Below are 19,179 nucleotides of genomic sequence, written 5' to 3'. Positions count from 1 at the left end.
CCACTGTTATTACCGTCATCTCTAGCAACCACTGTTTACCCACTTTGCTTAGCAACCGCTGTATACTTGCTTTGCTTAGCAACCGGTATTTACTCGCTTTGCATAGCGACCAGCGTGCTGGGACTCGGCTCAATTCGGCTCCACTCGGCACGTCACGGCTGGCGGGGAGGGAGGGGCGTCATCCATAGCGCAACACGTCACACTGCTCCCTCCTTAAAGCTGTTCGTCCCGAATAGCCTAACGGTGCATCCCCATTCCTTTGTCTTTGGAGGCTGTTCTTGCAGCATCTCCTGGTATTTCGGCTACTCATCGCATCGACTGTTCTACGGCCGTTACAACCGCTCCCCTCTGAAGACCTGCTCGTCTCGAGCGGTTTCCTTTCAACTTGACAGAAGATTCAGTTGTTTCACATTCACTCCTTCACTTTCTCCCATGGCACATTCACTCTCTCTGGGGAGGCCGGTGCTTCTATTTTACCGGCTCCTCTTCTGTGCTCTGCTTCTTTTTCGTTTTGAAGGGGGTCGACATGCCCATAATGTCCAATTCTTGCCTTGTCGTAGGCCTACAGAAAATCCGGCTACCTGCTTGGCGATCTGCATTCTTGCAGTTTTCCTCAGGTCTGGTTTCTTCACATATTGCGGCTGTCCGCCGCCTAGGTCCTTCACTTCATTTCTGCGTTGTAGTTGCTGTCTCAGGCCTCGGTCCCTGATGCCAGTGTTGCGTTCTGTGCCTTTCCACAGTCTCTTTCCGAACGTCTGTCCTGTCACGGTTCCTGTCCTTCCTCTCCAGGCTACTTGTCCAGCATTGACCCTGGTTGAATATTTCTTTACGGGATCTCCCTTGTGCCGCGTCGCACCTGCACGACTAGTCATATTGCTGTCAGCAGCCAATCCGTGCCACGGTCCACAGTTTCCTTGGGTCATAGATTTCTTGATGATGTTGCTCTTGCGTCATGCCACTGTTGCACGGCGGGACACCTTCCTGCTCTTTTTCTTCTGCTGTGCCACTTCCACACGGTGGCTCGTCCCTCTGCGGGCTACGGCCAACTTCTTCTGGGGTCTGCAATTTTCCCGTGTCGAATTCGTCATATTCCGCTTCTTTCGGTCCCTACGCCTTTTCTTCTTCGATTCTCCGACCGGCATTACTTCGGTGTCTTCTATGGGTACCTCTCGTTTGTCGGCCGCCTCAGGTTTCATGTCCACTGAGGCTGGTTCTTTTTCTTCTGGATGTGCCTCCATCTCTTGGCAGGCCAACATCACTCCGACCGGTATTACTAAGGGGACCTCTTCTTGTCGTGCCGCCGCAGGTTTCCTGTTCACTGAGGCCGGCTCTTCTTCTCGTAGACGTGCCATCATCTCTTGGCAGGCCATAGTCTCGTTGTGGTTGGCATTCACCCTTTTGTCTCTCATGGCGGCCATCTCTTCTCGCCATGCTTTCCTATTGGCCTGTCTGTCAGCCTCCAATCTGGCAAGGAGTTCCTTGTGGCTGGTCTCCGCATTTTCTTGGTTGGCGTCTAATTTGGCCATTAAATCTTCTTTGTCAGTTTTCGTATCGGCCTTCATTTCTTCTTGATGGGTTCGGAACATTTCCTGCATCTGCACTAGGCGTTCGAACAATTTTTCCATATCCATCGTGTGGCAGTACAATTCGTTTCAATAATTTGTCCTGAGTTAAGGCGTGTTTAAGTTCGTAAACAATTCTGACACCAAATGTAACGTGTTTAAGTTCGAATCTTGTTGGTAACGTGTGTATGTCCAATCCCACTTCTGACACCAATGTAACGTATTTTGTTACTGAAGACGCTGTTCGGGTTGTTAATTGGTTTATTTAACAACCTACAAGTCTCGGCTACAATTAATTACCACACGGCTACGGGTTTACACAATTTACAAACCCTACACACAAATCTCTTCACACTATCACGATTCACTCGTTACAACTGAACTTGGTGACTGATACACTTGATTGACTCTGTAGTCAGTCAGTCAGTCAGAGTCACGTTGCAACTGACGGTCAGTCAGTCTGTCTGTCTTAGGCAGTATAGTGCTCTTATAAACCCTCACCCTGACAATAGGAAAACAATTATGTAATAGGCACCACTGTTGTCTGATGCCGTGTTTGCCTGTTACGTAATGGGTACCGCTGTTATTACCGTCGTAATAATAATAATAATAATAATATATTAATTGCTTCAAGAAAAACGTACAGGCGACACAATCACCACAGTTGTAGAAGCAGTCCCAAATAGTAAAATATACTATAATAAAACAGTTGCAATAATACAACTTAGTCAATGCTTAGTATAATAAATCAATAATAACTAAAATACGGACATTATAAGCAATTAATAATAAAAGTATACATACATTTATACAGAGTCTACAAAAACTACTACACATAAGTGTATCTAAATAAAACAAATATTCACCTGTATTCTATTTCCTTTCTTTTGACCACTCCAAGTATTCATTTATCGAATAAAATGATTGATTTAAGAGAAAATTATTTATAGCTAACTTAAATTTTTTATAATCACTCGATAATTTTCTTAAATTATGTGGCAGATTATTAAATATTTTAATACCCATACAACACACACTATTCTTATATTTGGCCAAATTTATCAATGGCACGTGTAAGCTGGTACTTTGTCGTGTATTTATGACATGTATTTCAGCATTTAGTGCAAACAAATGCATATTTTTCACCACCAGAAGCAAAAGCGAAAGTATATATTGAGAATAAAAAGGCAATATGTTTAAATATTTAAAAAATCCCCGGCAAGAGGCTCTAGAATTTACATTCATAATACTCCTTATAATTCTTTTTTGCACTATGAAGACATCCTTGCTATTAGTGGCATTTCCCCAAAAGGCAATTCCATATACAATTATAGAGTGAGCATAGGCAAAATATATCATTTTTAGATCATTAATAGATAGTAACGATTTCAGAGACCTAATGGCAAAGCAAGCAGAATTTAATTTCTTTATTGTTTTAGATATATGTCCTTGCCAAGANTACTACTCGTTGGTATCTATCACTTAAATATGAGGTAAGCAATTTATGAAATATACCTCTTATACCATAGAAATCCATTTTCTCAAGTAAAATATCATGGTTCACACTATCAAAGGCCTTTGTTAAGTCACAGAAAATACCACTGACCAGTTTTCTGTTTTCGTCTCTAGCAACTGCTGTATACTCGCTTTGCTTAGCAACTGGTGTTTACTCGCTTTGCATAGCAACCAGCGTGCTGGGACTCGGCTCACTTCGGCTCTGCTCAGCACGTCAAGGCTGGCGGGGAGGGAGGGGCATTTTCCATAGCACAACACGTCACAATATACACAATATTAGAAACATAAGAAGAACGACCCCCATATGGATGATTAATACCATACACAAATTTAAAATCTGATGTATGAGATAATAGGTTTTAACAAGTTTTAAATACATAAACTTTATTATTATATAAGGACATATATAAATTTAATATTATTTGTAAATGGACATATAAAGGTAAGCAGTGAAGTAGTTGATGGATCGATACACCTGAAGATGGCAGCATGCTGCCAAAACATGTAGTGTAGAAGTGGTAAATGGGATTGTATGCACTTGAAGACTGTTAATACCTACACATTACATATAAAAATTAAACAAGTTTTTTGTGTCTAACACAATTCTCCTATACATCCTATAGTTTCCAAAATAGTTAAACAAAAGGTAATAACTGCCCCAGAATTAATTGTTAGCCTATGCATACATTTCTAAGCTTGTGTATCTGGTACAGTGTTTGATGTTCTCCAGTAGTGACTGTGAAGACTACTGTCTTGTGGGATGTGACACCATGAAGTCTTGTAGGTTATTATTGTCATTTCGAAGAAATATTTTGTCTCCATCTTCTGAGCTAAAATCTAGGAACAATGTATTTAAACAACATTTAAACAGTTGGCCGCATAATTATTATACATCACTGGAATGAAATGAATTCAATGACCGAAATTAAATTAAAGGGGTTTTATAACAATTTTTTGCCTAGTGACAGAAAATATCACAGAAACTGAGACTGCAATTTTTGGAACAGTGGGACAAGTAAAGTAACATGTGTAGACGTTTATGACAGACAAATTAGAATCTGGTAAGCAGGGGCAATACTCAAGTTTTGAGGTTTTCAAACAAATGTTTTCATTATCATGTGATGACAGATTAATTTTATGATCCAGTTTTCCCGCATATCAGAGAAACTTTTAGGAAAACAACAATAAAAAAAATGTTAATTGTATAGTGGTAGTTGGTGTCACTTTAAATGTGTTGAGCAGAAGAGCTATGATAGAAGATGATTGCTTTCTGAAAAAATGGAGGTACAGAAGCAAGACTTACACTTCTCATACACAAGCAAGTGGTGGATAGAACTTACAGGTGAAGTGTCAGAAAGTTAAAGCTGCTATGAACTAGTGGTAAGAGAGTCGTATGATCATTTGACAACATTTCACACACTGATGAGTGTGGAGGTGTAATATAAATATTGTCTCGATTTTAGGGGTGTGAATGTAGAGGGGATATGGATTGGTGAATGGATTTGTTGACCATTCATCGGAACTACAAGTAATTACAGTGCTATTGCTAATCTCCACACTTTACAAATCACTACTGTAAACACCAAGTTTTCTCCAGCCTGCAGTGTCTTCAACAGCCGTTCCCTAATAACGGCTTCTAACAGTGGAGATTCTTCAGCATTTCATGCTCAGGTCCTTCATGTCTTGCGAATATCCTGCAACTGAATTTTTTCAATTTAGAGCTATCAACTCCCAGGCTGGTGGCCATTTCACAACAACCTCCTAGTCATCTCTTCACAGGCTGCCTTTCAACTGCCAACTATCCACTCTCTCTCAAATAGCAACTCAGCTGACCTGGGGTTCTCCTTCTATAGCCTTAGGATGAACTGAACAGAAAACACCACTTTCAAAAGTTCTCTATTGTTGAAGGCGTGTTTATTGATCCATTGCCTAGAAACGACCATTCGCTGAGTCACCTACTGCAAAGTAATAGCTGTGCTGTACTCATTACATTACTTCCACTGTTAGGCTATTCATCCCGAATTGTGTACCACCATTTCTTCTTTTCCCAAAGGCTGTACTTGCAATGGCTGTGGCTGGTCTCACTTTCCTCTGCATGGCTTGGTTTTCACGTTGACTTCTCTCCAACCACTCTCGCTGATCCCTCCTTAAGGCAACTCATCCTGAGCAGTTCCTTTGTAAGGTTCCAGTTGCTCCAGATTTAGCACCATCATCTTCCTCTGTTCGGTACAGGCCAGAAGTTCCAAGAATGGTCAGTGGCCCTATATTTATTTGTCTTGCCTAGATTAGTTCTTATTTCCTCTTGGTTGGTTCTTATTTCAGCCAGAAAGTGTTCCATCAACTGTTCCATCTTCATACTATAGCAGTATAATGATCAAGATCCAATGCAGTGTCCAGTCCAACAATTTCTGATAACAGATTGTCATGGCTTAGGCGTGTGACCATAAAAAGGGTTGGCTATTGGCTTTATTGATACAACTTGGAACTACAAATAATTATAGCACTACCACTAAATTCCACACTTCACAAATCACCACAAAACCCACTAAACATATTATAGCTTAATCTGTCTTATCCAGCCCTTCCCTGGCAACAGCTTTTAACAGTGGAGATTCTTCAGCTTCCCATGGTCAGGTCCTCTCATCACAGACATCTGTACAGAACTCCCAGGCTGGCAGCCATTTCAGACCAACCTCCTAGTCTTCTCTTCACAGGCTGATTATCAACTGCCAACTATTCACTCTCAGTTATCAACTCAGTTGGCCTGGGGTCCTAGTTGGGGTGTACCCAACAGAAAATACCACTTTCAACAGGCCCTGTATTGTTGTAGGCATGTTTGCCAATCTTTGGCCTAGAAATGACCGTTTGTTGATTCACCTATTTCATAGCAATGACTGTACTCATTACAGTATGACCAGTGGCATGCAGTGCATGGAAGCAAGGGAAACATTGCTTCCATAGTTAAGAAATGAAAAGAAAAGAAGTCATATATAAATAATTCAATTTGAATAATACGGATTTGAATATTGTCATTTAGCGTGTGTTCCTGCTCAAGGCCACATGCCACCTCCTCCTCCTCCTCCGCCCTTTCCCTGCTTGGTTAGATGGATCAAGTTTCCGTCATTAATCTCTGTATGAATTTGTCCCATCCGAAGTGACCAACGGAAGCAAATTTCGGTTTGCTGGCTAGGCCAGCGAAGGAATGTCTTCTTTCGATGGTTATGTGAAAATTAACTGTGTGTGATTTCAGTCTTGTTGGGTGTTATAGGTAACATTAAGTTTTTTTTTTAAATATTGTGTGTATTTATATGGCGTAAGTTTGTATTTGTGATCGTATTTTGATGCATCAGAAAGAAGCTATCCACGGTTAAGTGAAGCAAGTCTAATATTGTTGTGGTATGAGGGGCGTGGGTGTGATTAGACTACATGCACAGGCACAGCTAAAATGCTGGCAGACAACGCGACTGCAACTGTGCAATTGAAAGCCTTTTAAAAAGGAAGTTTAATAGCAGGGACTTTTCTGAAACGAAAATAATTATAGAAAGAGGACAACCGACATGAGAGTTGCCAGAACTTAAAGTGCACACCAAATTACATGTGAGGAAATTTAATTTGAAACAGTATTCTAAAACAGAGTGGCTATCTGGTTGCCGTAATATAGGAAAATTGTTTTGTTGGCCATGCCTATTGTTTCTCAATGAAAAAAGTATGGAACAAGACTGGGTTTGGTGATATCAAAAACCTTCATAAATCATTGAAACGACATGAGAATTCTCAGACTCGCATTATTTCAACAATGCAACTTGTTATGTTTGGGAAATCTCGAATTGACTGTCAACTTGACAATCAAAAGCACCTGAAATGAAAATGTGAAAGAAAATAGAGAAATAATGAAATGCTTGCTTGATATTATCTGCCATTTAGGAAAGTGGCAACTTGGCCTCCATGGTCATGACAAAAGCATGGATTCTATCGACCAAGGTAATTATGTGGAATTAGTTCACTTGTTGAGGAAATATGATCATAAACTCAATGTTCACCCTGAATACAGTACAGCATTTACAAGTTTATCGAACAGAATACAAAATGACCTTATTGACTCAATAAGTGACATAAATTTTGGTGAGTTGATTGCTATCAGTTCGTTTATTGGATACCACTGCTTCCCTTAACAAAAATAGTACTGCACGCCACTGAGTATGACTGTGATATATCAACATTTGCAATAGAATATAACAATACTGATTAACTGAACAATGTCTTTAAATATTATATTTCTTCTCCTCTATGTCATATGATGATGTTCTCTGTCTTTATCAGTAAGAATATAGGTGATAATATAGAGATATTTTCTTACAAAATTCTTCTGTTTCAGGCCAACAAATGGCAGAAAAGACCAGTCAGAGAGGCAGCGTAAGCGAAGCTGCAGGTTCAACAGGAATGAGTCACAGCCACATATTGAGGAAAGAAGAGGCTCTTTGGTGTGTGAGTTCTGTGGGAAGATTTGCAGCAAACGACAAATAGGAGTACATCGACAAACCCACTCAGGAGACAAACCTCATCACTGTGTCATATGTGGGAAGACATTCATTAGCAGTGCACAGCATAACTCTCACTTGAGGACCCACAACACCCTAAAGGAGTTCAAATGTCAGACTTGTGGAAAAGTGTTTGCATTAAACAGACGTTTACAAATCCACATGAAAAGTCATAGTGAGGAGCGCCCATACACATGTGATATTTGTAACAAACGGTTTAAGCGTTCATACTATCTTATTGATCACAAGCGAATTCACACAGGTGAGAAAGTTCATGAGTGTGATATCTGTGGCTACTCATGTATTCAGAAGGTCCATCTGGTGAATCACAAGAAACGACACTTTAATGAATACAGATTTGAATGTGACATATGCAGCAAGGGTTTCCACACAAATACAGAGCTACAGGGACACAAGAATATGCACACTGGAGACCGTCCATATCAGTGTGATATTTGTGGCAAAGCATATCCATCTAAAACAAATATGATGGGGCATAAGCGAGCTCACCACCCAGACTCAAGGCAGGACCCCAAGCGCTATCAGTGTGAGGCCTGCTGCAAGTCTTTCACATACAAACGCTCTCTGCTGCTCCATATCTGGAGCCACACAGGGGAGAGCAAATTTCTTTGTGATATATGTGGCAAGGCCCTCACCAGTAATGAGACTCTCAAGGCTCACTGTCGGATCCACACAGGTGAGAAACCAAATGTGTGCCCAGTGTGTGGTAAAGCATTCAGTAAGGCAAGCTACCTCAAAATGCATCAGCTCACACACACTGGTGAGCGGCCCCATCGTTGTAATGAATGTGATAAGACATTCACACAACGCTCGTCGCTTGTTATTCATCAGCGTTACCACACAGGACAGAGACCATATGAGTGTCATATCTGTAGTAAGGGTTTTGTGTCCAAAACTATGCTTAAAACTCATCAAAACACCCACAATTTGTTTAGTCCTAACTCTTCTCCCTAAAATCCAGTCTGCATTGTAGAAAATTTACTTTAAAACAATAATGGTCACAGACATGTTACATGTATCCAGTAAGCAATTAAGATTTTTGTATAGGCCTCTCAATTAAAAATGGGTAACTTAATGATTATATAATACATCAATATTTGCTCAAGAGTTTTTTCTGCATTGTGTGTCATACTGTTAAATATGAAGCATAGAATTATATGACAGAATATAACGCCTGAGTTGGTTATTTCTTCCTTTAATATGACCAGTTTACTCCATGCAGCAGACTCCTTGAGGAGCTAATAGTTAGTCAACCAGTTAAAAAATGTACCACCTTTTATGGAACACAATTGTACATCATTTATTAACAAGAGCCCATCACTAAGCCAAATGAATCCAGTCCACACCCACATGCCTTATTTCATGATGATCCGTTCTGTAGCATTTCCCCATCTACACCTAAGTCTTCCAACTAGTCCCTTAAGGTTTCCTGACTGAATTCTATACACATTTCTCATATCTCCCATGCCTGATTCATCTCACCCTCCTTGCTCCTTATGCAGTTTTGTTCATCCTCATGCTACTTCCCTCTCAGGTCCAAAATTTCTCAGCAACCTGATCTCACTTTCTCAGACATCCTCAACATATATTCTCCTCTCAGAGTAATCGAATTTCTGCCTCAGATTGTATTTGATAATAGTAAAGTGACTGCTAGAGTACAGCAACCAAGGTAAATGCCCTGGACCCCATATTTCAACATTCCATCAAGCAAGATGATTCACAATTGTTGTGATTTAATTTTGCTCTGTTTGAATTTCATGGCTCTTTGACATTGTTTCAGAAGCTTGTTCCTGAAATAAATTGCAGTGAGAAGTCAAATTTTTTATGAAGATCGATCTGATTCTCAACAGTAATGGAAGTATGTGCACATGAAGTATAAGAATGGCACATGTAGTCTGACAGTAAACGTCATGAACTCACCAGCGTGTGCTGACATGGCAGCAGTGGACAGAACCCTCAGTATGGTTTGATGACTTAGCAAATTAGCGTTTCACAGCTGTTATTGTTGATCTATGGCAGTCTCTTCCTAATGACGTCAATTATTGCTTGAGTGCATTTCGGTGTGCCATCGCAAGAATGTCAGAGGTTCTTGTTAAGCTTGGCAAGAGTGGAAACAAAATCAGAGAGATGTTAGTGCAAGTTTATGGGAATAATGCTATAAAGAAAACAGCAGTTTACAAGTGGGTGACACGTTTTTCTGAGGGAATGTCACTGACAAAGAGAGACCAGGGCGGCCAGCAGTGAGCGGAACTAAATAAAACAATGCAAAACTTCTTCAAATTGTGCGTGAAAATCGTTGGCTGACCATCAGGAGCATAGCAGAATAAGCAAACATTGACAGAGAAACAGTTAGGGAAATCTTAACTGAAGATCTTTGACATGAGGAAGGTGTATGCAAAAGTGGTCCCAAAGGACCATTATCTGTGTGAGGGGGTTTTTAGCTAGTAAACTAATAACTGTGCTGAAACATCCTCCCTATTCAACAAATCTAGCACCAGTGACATTTTTCTGTTCCTAAAGATAAAATAAATATTGAAAGGAAGGCATTTTGATGCTGTTGATGACGAGAAGTAACACAATTGCAGCACTGAAGGCCATTCTGCAAATTCAGTTCCAAAATTGTTTTGAAGGGGAGACTAGGAGCTGGCATTGGTGCATATCTTCCCAAGGGGAGTACTTTGAAGGTGATCATAGTGATATTCAGCAATGAGGTATGTAGCACTTTTACCTCAATGAGTTCGTGAACTTTATTGTCAGACAACGTACATGTAAATGAGTTGGTGTCAGAACTGTATGAATATACCCATGATTTCTCACATACACACAAAAGCAGAATCTTAAAAACCCATAGTTCTGTGTTCACAAAGGTCCCCAGACCTCAGCCCATTAGGTTTTCAAGTGTGAGGTCACTGGATAGATATGGAGTATGAACACAAATTGGACATGTGAGATGAACTACTTTATCAAATAATAGGTGCTGCATGACACATACATGATAATGCAGTTCTTTGTGGATTTAAACATTCAATAGGAGAATGGGTCAGAATGTGAACATTTATTACAATATGACCTGTACATTAAGAGTTAATTCTTGATAACACTTCAGTTATGTATAAGTTATTCTTGAACTTGAAATTCTCATAGTTCCAGAATTATTGAAAATCTGAACATATTCACATGACATTTCTGGGAATGCCCTTTGGAAGACGCTCCTGAAATACTTGCACATACATGTACTTGTACATACATGCACAAATCTACACATTCTTCCATTGTTAAATTCTTACACTTTCTTGAGTAACTATCCCTGAATGTAGCGTGACATGAAATTTAAAGTAATTTTGTTGACATTACAAAGTCTTAAACATAATTATTAGTCTCTTAGTCTGTTTGCCATTTCCAGTGGACTGCATGATATTTTTTTCAAGAAAATAGTACACTTCATAACCACTGCTGTGAAGTCAGTTCCTGCATGTACATATAAAATCCAATGGTGGCTTCATTTTGTGTATCTTGTGTTTTAAGGTACTTCATTGACTGTCAACACAAAATCTGATAAATAAAACTGATATTATAATTCTTTTCTTCTGTATATATCTACTACAAGTTGTTATCTTAAAGATCATCATCAGGTGGTACTCATGAATATATTGTCACATTACGCTGCTATCCAACTTTATCCGACTTTAATTTTTGTCACTGTAAGTAATGGCCAAAGGGATGGAGAAAATGAGTGTAGTGATAGAAGGGACTTTTGTGTGCGTGTGTGATATTTTGCTGACTCGCAACACTGCCGGATGCGGCTGTGGCTGCCAGATAGCGAAATGGTATAACATGTGTTCGTCACATTCTCGTTTCGCTCAAGATGACAGAACACTTGGAGCAGCGATACTGCTACAAGTTTTGTCAGAAACTTGGGGATACCCAAGCGGAAACATTCCACAAAATTCAGCAGGCTTTCAGCAATGATGCAATAGGGGTCACTAAAAATTAAAGAGTGGTTCAACCACTTTAAAGATGGTCGTATGTCAGCAGACAGTGACCACTGTTCCAGGAGACCGTCAACGAGCCAAAATGCTGATGTCACTGAAAAAGTGCAGACACTGATCATGGAGGACCGTTGTTTGACCATCCGGGAAGTTGCTGATGAGGTGGGGATCAGCAGAGGTTCCACAAACACAATTTCAACTGAGGATTTGGGCATGCAAAGAGTGGCGGCAAAATTTGTGCCCAAGCTGCTTTCGCCTGAGCAGCAACAACTCAGCCTTGAGGTCACGCAGGACATGCTGTAGTTCACCAACGGGGATCCCGAGTTCCTGAAGACTGTGATCACTGGTGATGAGTCATGGGAGTACAGATATGACCCAGAAACTAAGGTCCAGGCGTCACAATGGAAGCATCCAACATCCCCAAGGCCCAAAGAAGCACAACAGGTTCAGAGCAATGTGAAGGTGATACTGACTGTTTTTTTTCTATTACCAAGGTGTTGTGCATCATGAGTATGCATCACTAGGCCAAAATGTCAATAAGGAGTACTACCAAGAAGTCCTCTGCCATCTTCATTATGAGGTTCGGTGCAAGAGACCAGAGCTGTGGGATGCACGCAACTGGCAGTTGCATCATGACAACGCTTCAGCTCATTCATCACATCTGATCCAGGGTTTTCTGGCCAAGCACGGCATTCTGCAGGTTTGCCAGGCTCCCTACTCTCCTGACATGGCTCCTTGTGATTTTTGGCTGTTCCCGAGATGGAAGACACTGCTAAAAGGTTCCCGTTTTGACAGCCGCAAGTACATCATACAGAATACAATGGCACAGCTGCATGCCACTCCCAAGGAGCCTTCCAGAATTGCTTCCAGCGATGGAAGGACCGCTGGGATAAGTGTGTGGAGTCACAAGGGGCCTACTTTGAAGGGGACTAGGTATTTTAACCACCCAGATACAGAATTTTGTTGTCCCGGACCAAGGTCGGATACTTTTTGGACAGAGTAGTAATGCTGATTTGCACAATTTACAGTCACTCTACTCTCATTTTCTCAATACATTTCCACTAGTCTTCACTATCCATTTCCTGGCAATGGATTTATAACACATGAATTATAAAAGTCTCACTAAATTACACAGTCCTAATATCGATATACTACAGCACATGTAACGACTTCAAATCACACATTAAATCCTCAAAGGCTGACTTTTTATACTCCTCTCTACTTATCAAGATTACTTCTTGCTTGCTGTACTCCTCCAGCTTACTGCTGTATTTCTTCCAACAACTGCTTACTTTCTTACTTACTTAATTAATTAATTAATTACTTAATTACATACTCACTAACTCATTCACTACCTGCTTATTCGGAATCTGCTCACTTATGAAGACGTGGCACGGACACGGCTCACAGAAAACGCATGTCGCATGTCGCTATGCACTGTTTGTGATGTCACAGCGCATGCATCAGTTCCGCGGATGAAAAGAAAACATGTCACGTGACCACTACCTACTGTTATGTGATGTCACCATGGGCATAAATAAAACACAGCCTTGCCTGTTGTTGTGTACACGTATTTCAGGCATAGCCTAGAGATGACATCCTTCTACTGTTGCATGCTGGAACATGTTTATGGAGCTGTGGCCTGGCAATGGGTATTCATGTTACAGTATGTCTCTTTTTAGTTGTCTGTCTAAAATGGATACATTTTGTGCAATCATATAGCTCTACTAAAACATCAATATTTACATCAGGATACATCCTGCTTAAATATATTACAATATGTTGGTCAAGTAAATGAAATAAGATTAGTAAAATGGAAGTAGCTATGGTATTGATTAGATGTTTACATTGTTAATGATATTGTTTTTGCTGATATAACTCTGCTCCCAGCATTCTAACTACATCTCAAGGACACCATACAAAACCTACCTACAGACAATACAAAAGCTAAGCATCAATATATCCATAAGGTAAAACCTTCACACATGAACTACAATACAACCTGGGTATCAATATACTGTCACGTGTTTGCTAGGCAACGCGACAAGAAATCTTGTGGGTTTCAGATTTGAACTAATATTTAGTGGACAATCTCTTTACACCCACACGTAAAATTATCATCCACTTATAACATCGTCAGATGTTTCTTACAACACTGTTATAATTACTTTTTACACTGCTAATCTTGGTGAAGTCTTCTGTTCCCTTTCACGGATGCGAGCTTGCTTCTGCTCTAGTCGGAGCTACTCTAAGAACTGACTGGTCTTGAAGGTCAATTACAAACTGAAACTCATCTCTTGTTGAAGCTAGAGTCTTATAAATTGCACTCGGACTCAATAGGGTCGAAGGGTTCATTCTGCCCGCTGATATCGAAATGCTTCTTCAAAAATTTGTGTGTAATGGTGGAAACTCCACTGATTGTAGCATTATAGCAGGAATGTCGCTCGTTGCCTAGGAAATCAACCATGATCTCCTCAACCATTCTGGCTTTCTGGCAGCATGCAACAATACATTAATCCACCAATTTATGGAAACCATAACTAGATATTTACAACAACATACAAAACTTCTTGGACTGACCAGTCATGACACATCCTCATACTAAAATCATATACAATATAGACATCAGCAACAATGAGGTCATTGACAATATACACACCCAATCAATACCTCAACTACACCAATTTTACTCATTTGACTTGATTTTTCCCCAACATATCATAACATATTTATTTGCAATATATCCTTAATCTAAATACAAATACTAATGTTTTATTAGAGCCATACAATTGTAAGAAATGGATCAATTTTAGATAGACAGTTCAATAAAGACGAGTATATGAATGCTCATGAGTTCTTATGATGGTCTTTCGGGCTGAAACATGTAGTGTTTCAGAGCTAGATGGAGGTGAGTGTTCAGCTTTATGCCCCTGTTGCATTACACCAGGAAAGAGGCCCTGGTATCCATTGGACAGGAGCCTAGGTGGACCCCAGAACTGGCCTGGACACTGTGGAGAAGAGATAAATCTTGCACTGCTGGGAATTGAACCTTGGCCATCCAAGCCTGTAGCCCATCACTTTGCTGACTGTGATAATCGAAAAGACCTGAAATTTTGTGTATAGATACTTATATGCCATATTTCAAACACTATTTTTCTGCATAGTATCAATCTTTTTCTGTAGCTTTATTGTGCTGCCTGGAAGCAAAGGTCTGCATTCTTTGTGTGCCTTCCAGTTGGTGTTACCAGTTTGTAAGGTAGGAAGTTTAGCTGTTCATACTACTTTATTTTCCTGTCACAACCATATTTAGCTTCATATATGTTTCATTATTAGCAAATTTCGTGAAGCAAAGCTATAAGTAACATTTGATACATGGAACTTTCCAGTCATATATCACACATTGAAATGGTTGGAAAACTGTAATGTTAACTAACGTATTTCAGTTAAGATACATTTTGTTCAGGTTACCTGCTTAGGCCTGCAATATCCAACAGCAGAATGACTTCAATATTCACTGTGTGTTTTCTGATTGAAGTCACTATGAACATGTAGGATATATTAATTGAATTATTTTTATTATTTTTTATTATTAATGTTATTTTTTATGTTCATGACTTTTAGATTTGTAAGGTTCCTAATGCTTCATGGTTTCATTATCATAACCTGTGCTTACATTCATAAGTGGTTTTCTATGGGGTGAAAATGGGCCAACACAGAAATGACTGAAAAAGCATGGTGTGACCTCTGCATGATTGGTTACTCTATTCATTTCAGATACGATCTGCCTTCAAACCATCAATTTGCACTCTAAACATATACCCTTTGCTGATGATAATAGTAGTAGTTAATTCCTGTTGTTCCCTCTGGAGCATAGGGAATTTGTGATACACTTCAACTGGATCCTATCAATAACAATTCTTTTAACATCGCTTCATGTCTTCCCCAGTTCCATGGCTTTTCCCTCAACCACCCTCCTCCAGGCCTGTTTGGGACAGCCTTATCTTTGAGCCCCCTGCATGTTCCAGTCTACTGCCAACTTATCTATGGATACAGCGGATTTCCTTATGGTATGACAAATCCAATGCCATTTCTCCTCTCTGTTAATGCTAGGGATAGTATTATTACATATCTAGAAATTTGACTAATTTCAGAGTTACATGAATGATGTCTTTGCTATCTTGAACAAATGGGTTAAAGATGAACTTACATCCAATTCTGACAAAACAAATTTTATGAAATTTTGTGCTAGCAGCAAGGTAAGGTAAAGTTGTTCCTGTGCTGAAGTAATTAAGCACCAGGCCATGAAGACATATGGGCTGGTGGAAGTATAGCTCAACTATTCTTAGTGCTGAAGTAATTAAGCACCAGGCCATGAAGACATATGGGCTGGTGGAAGTATAGCTCAACTATTCTTAGTGCTGAAGTAATTAAGCACCAGGCCATGAAGACATATGGGCTGGTGGAAGTATAGCTCAACTATTCTTAGTGCTGAAGTAATTAAGCACCAGGCCATGAAGACATATGGGCTGGTGGAAGTATAGCTCAACTATTCTTAGTGCTGAAGTAATTAAGCACCAGGCCATGAAGACATATGGGCTGGTGGAAGTATAGCTCAACTATTCTTAGTGCTGAAGTAATTAAGCACCAGGCCATGAAGACATAAGGGCTGGTGGAAGTATAGCTCAACTATTCTTATTCTTGGCACTGGACGGAGGTGAGTGAATGTCTTAACTCCATGACTGCTTTACCGTGAGGTAAAGAGCTCCTGGTATCCACTGGGTAGAAAGCTGGGTAGACCCCAGGAGCTGGTCTAGATACTTTGCAGTAGAAAAAGTCTCTCTCCCCTGACAGGAAACTTTGGCTGTACAGCCTTTAGTTCAATCCTATGTCAACTGAGCTGTTTGTATTAATCTGAATATAGGGTATGGTAATAAAATAATTATGTTCTTTTGAGCTACTTTCAATTACACAGTTCAATAATATGAGCCCTTTTGTGATGTGACTTTTTTTGTATGTAATAATGTGTTTGTTGACATCTGATGATCTTGTTGTGAATATGACTATATATTAATGCAGATTCACATGTTCCATTTTGTGAGACACCTTTGGAATGATGATGTTTGGCAACTGTTGGTGATATGTAATGATACCGCTATGAACTTAGCTATATATTTTTGATTCATATTGGTTTGGCAGCCCAACATTTAAGATAAAAGTTTTAATGTGTCATGTTGCAGGTTAATCCTGATGTAATGATGGGAATGGATATCCTTCTACCTGAAATTGCCATGATTCACGTGATTTTGTATTCCCCTGTTACACTATGAAACTCATCCCGTACTGTACAGTTGACTACATATTAAAACAATATCAACACATGTATAACATGCTTATTATTGAACACCCTTTTCTTACTATAAGGGCAGCAAATTCCAACTTTAATGTGTATTACAATAATATATAACTATTGTTACTAATGAATATATTAAAATGGATCTTAGAGAGAAAGGGTGGGATGGTAAGGACTGGATCGATCTGGCTCATGATAGGGACTGGTGGAGGGCTCTTGTGAATATGGTAATGAATCTTTGGGTTCCATAAAATGCTGGGAAGTTCTTGAGTAGCTGCACAATTGGCAGCTTCTCAAGAAGGCTCAGCTCCATGAGTGAATGAGTGTCAGTAATGAAGACAGAGAAACAATATGTTACAGTGTCAGATAGTGGAACTGTTTCTTCTAGGTCAAAATCAAAATTTAACAGGCCACTGAATGTTTCATCTTCTGCAATGTTTATAACAAGTTGGTCCTCCATATTATCAGTAAGGCCATCAAATTTGCACATCATTTGCTCTTTTTTGATGGTGTAATGAATAGCATCTTTCCCCCGATGGTGTCTCTGCTTGGATGTAGTGGAGGGGCTTGTGTGCTCAAATGACCCTGAGAGCTATGTCGGCGGTAGCATAGCTACTGGTAGGGCCACCCCTGCCGGGCAGGTCGAAGGGGATGATCCAGGCTAAAAGAGATACCCTGGCCCTCCAGGTTTGGGGTTGGGCGAGAGGCTGACGACATCTCACCGTAAAAAAATATAAATGTCTCAAAACCTGGAATCAAGCCTCGGAAACCTCAACAGAATGGAAGACAACTTTTGGCAAAGAATATGGACAACTCTCTAGGAACATGGAATGTGAAAACCCTCAATAAACCAGGTGCCATGAAATCGGTACTAGAACAGATAGGTAAGTACAATATGAAAATCACAGCCATACAGGAAATTAGATGACTGGGTAAAGGAATCATGGACTTAAAGAAACATACTATATGTTACAGTGGTAAAGCAGAAGGCAATAAGGAATTTGGTGTAGCCTTTGTAATAGAACGAGAATTTAGAAGCATAATAATAGACTTTAAACCAATAAGTGAAAGACTTTGCACTTTGAGAATTAGAACAAAATTTTTCAATATGACGTTGGTTAACGTGCACGCACCTACAGAAGAAAAAGAGGAGGAGGTCAAAGACTATTTCTATCAACAAATGGAAGAGACATATGATTCAATACCAAGTAATGACATAAAGGTTATTTTAAGGTATCTTAATGCAAAAATAGGTAAAGAGAAGGAACACAGAGGAGTACTTGTATTTGGGTCAGAAAGTTTACATGATACAACCAACCATAATGGAATAAAATTAATAGATTTTGCAGAAAGTAAGAACTTGATCATCAGCTCTACATACTTCCCGCACAAAAATATACATGAAAGGACATGGGCAGCACCAGATGGGGTAACCTTCAATCAAATAAATCTTGTCCTCATAGAGAAGTGATTTGCGATGAATATCCTGGACATAAGAACATTAAGAGGGGCCAACTGTGATAGTGATCACTACTTAGTACAGGTTAATTATAGATGTAAAATAAGTTGTCAAAGATCTAAGCAGTATGAGAAATATAAGAAATTTAATATTGACAAGATTATGGAGAGTGATAAGAGAAAAGCATTTCAAAATAAAATTAAAGAAATTAATGACAATAGAGAAAATAAAGAAGTAATGGTAGAAGGGATATGGGTAGATTTCAAAACCGCAATAATTACAGAAGCAGAGAAGACTCTGAGATATCTAGAGAAACAGGATAATAGAGAATGGTTCGACGAGGAATATAGGGAGAATATAAACCTCAAGAATAAGAAATATATGGAAAATATGGAAAGACCAACAAGAGCAAGGAATGAGGCGTATAAAGAAGCAAGAAGGAAAGCAGAGAAGATATGCAGGAAAAAGAAACAGGCCTTTCTAAATGAGCAATTACTGTAACTGGAAAAAGACTTCAAAAATAACAAAACAAAAAATTCCTTTGGTCGAATCAAATATATGAAAGAAGGTTGGTTTCAAACCAAAAACAGAATTTATCCGAGACAAAAAAGGGCTTCTAATAAATAATAAAACAGAGATTATGAATACATGGAAAGAATATTTTGAACAATTATTAAATCAAAATCAGAATATGGAAGATAACGAGGACAATGAAGAAGAAAATACAGATGATGGAGAAGGGGAA

General features: G+C 39.4%; 1 protein-coding gene across 1 annotated transcript in view; it reads left to right on the top strand.

The window, feature by feature from the left end:
* LOC111872235 (zinc finger protein 62 homolog) overlaps positions 1-8,724 on the top strand; it is a 28,199-nt gene extending 19,475 nt beyond the window's left edge. Inside the window, exon 3 of the mRNA XM_033754619.1 lies at positions 7,453-8,724. Within this exon, the coding sequence (XP_033610510.1) occupies positions 7,453-8,590 (1,138 nt within the window). The 3' untranslated portion in view covers positions 8,591-8,724. The remainder of the gene's footprint in view (positions 1-7,452) is intronic.
* Positions 8,725-19,179: the final 10,455 nt, after the last annotated feature.

This window comes from Cryptotermes secundus, unplaced genomic scaffold (assembly GCF_002891405.2).
Source record: "Cryptotermes secundus unplaced genomic scaffold, Csec_1.0 scaffold860, whole genome shotgun sequence".
NCBI lineage: Eukaryota > Metazoa > Arthropoda > Insecta > Blattodea > Kalotermitidae > Cryptotermes > Cryptotermes secundus.
This window is presented reverse-complemented; position numbering and strand designations above follow the sequence as displayed.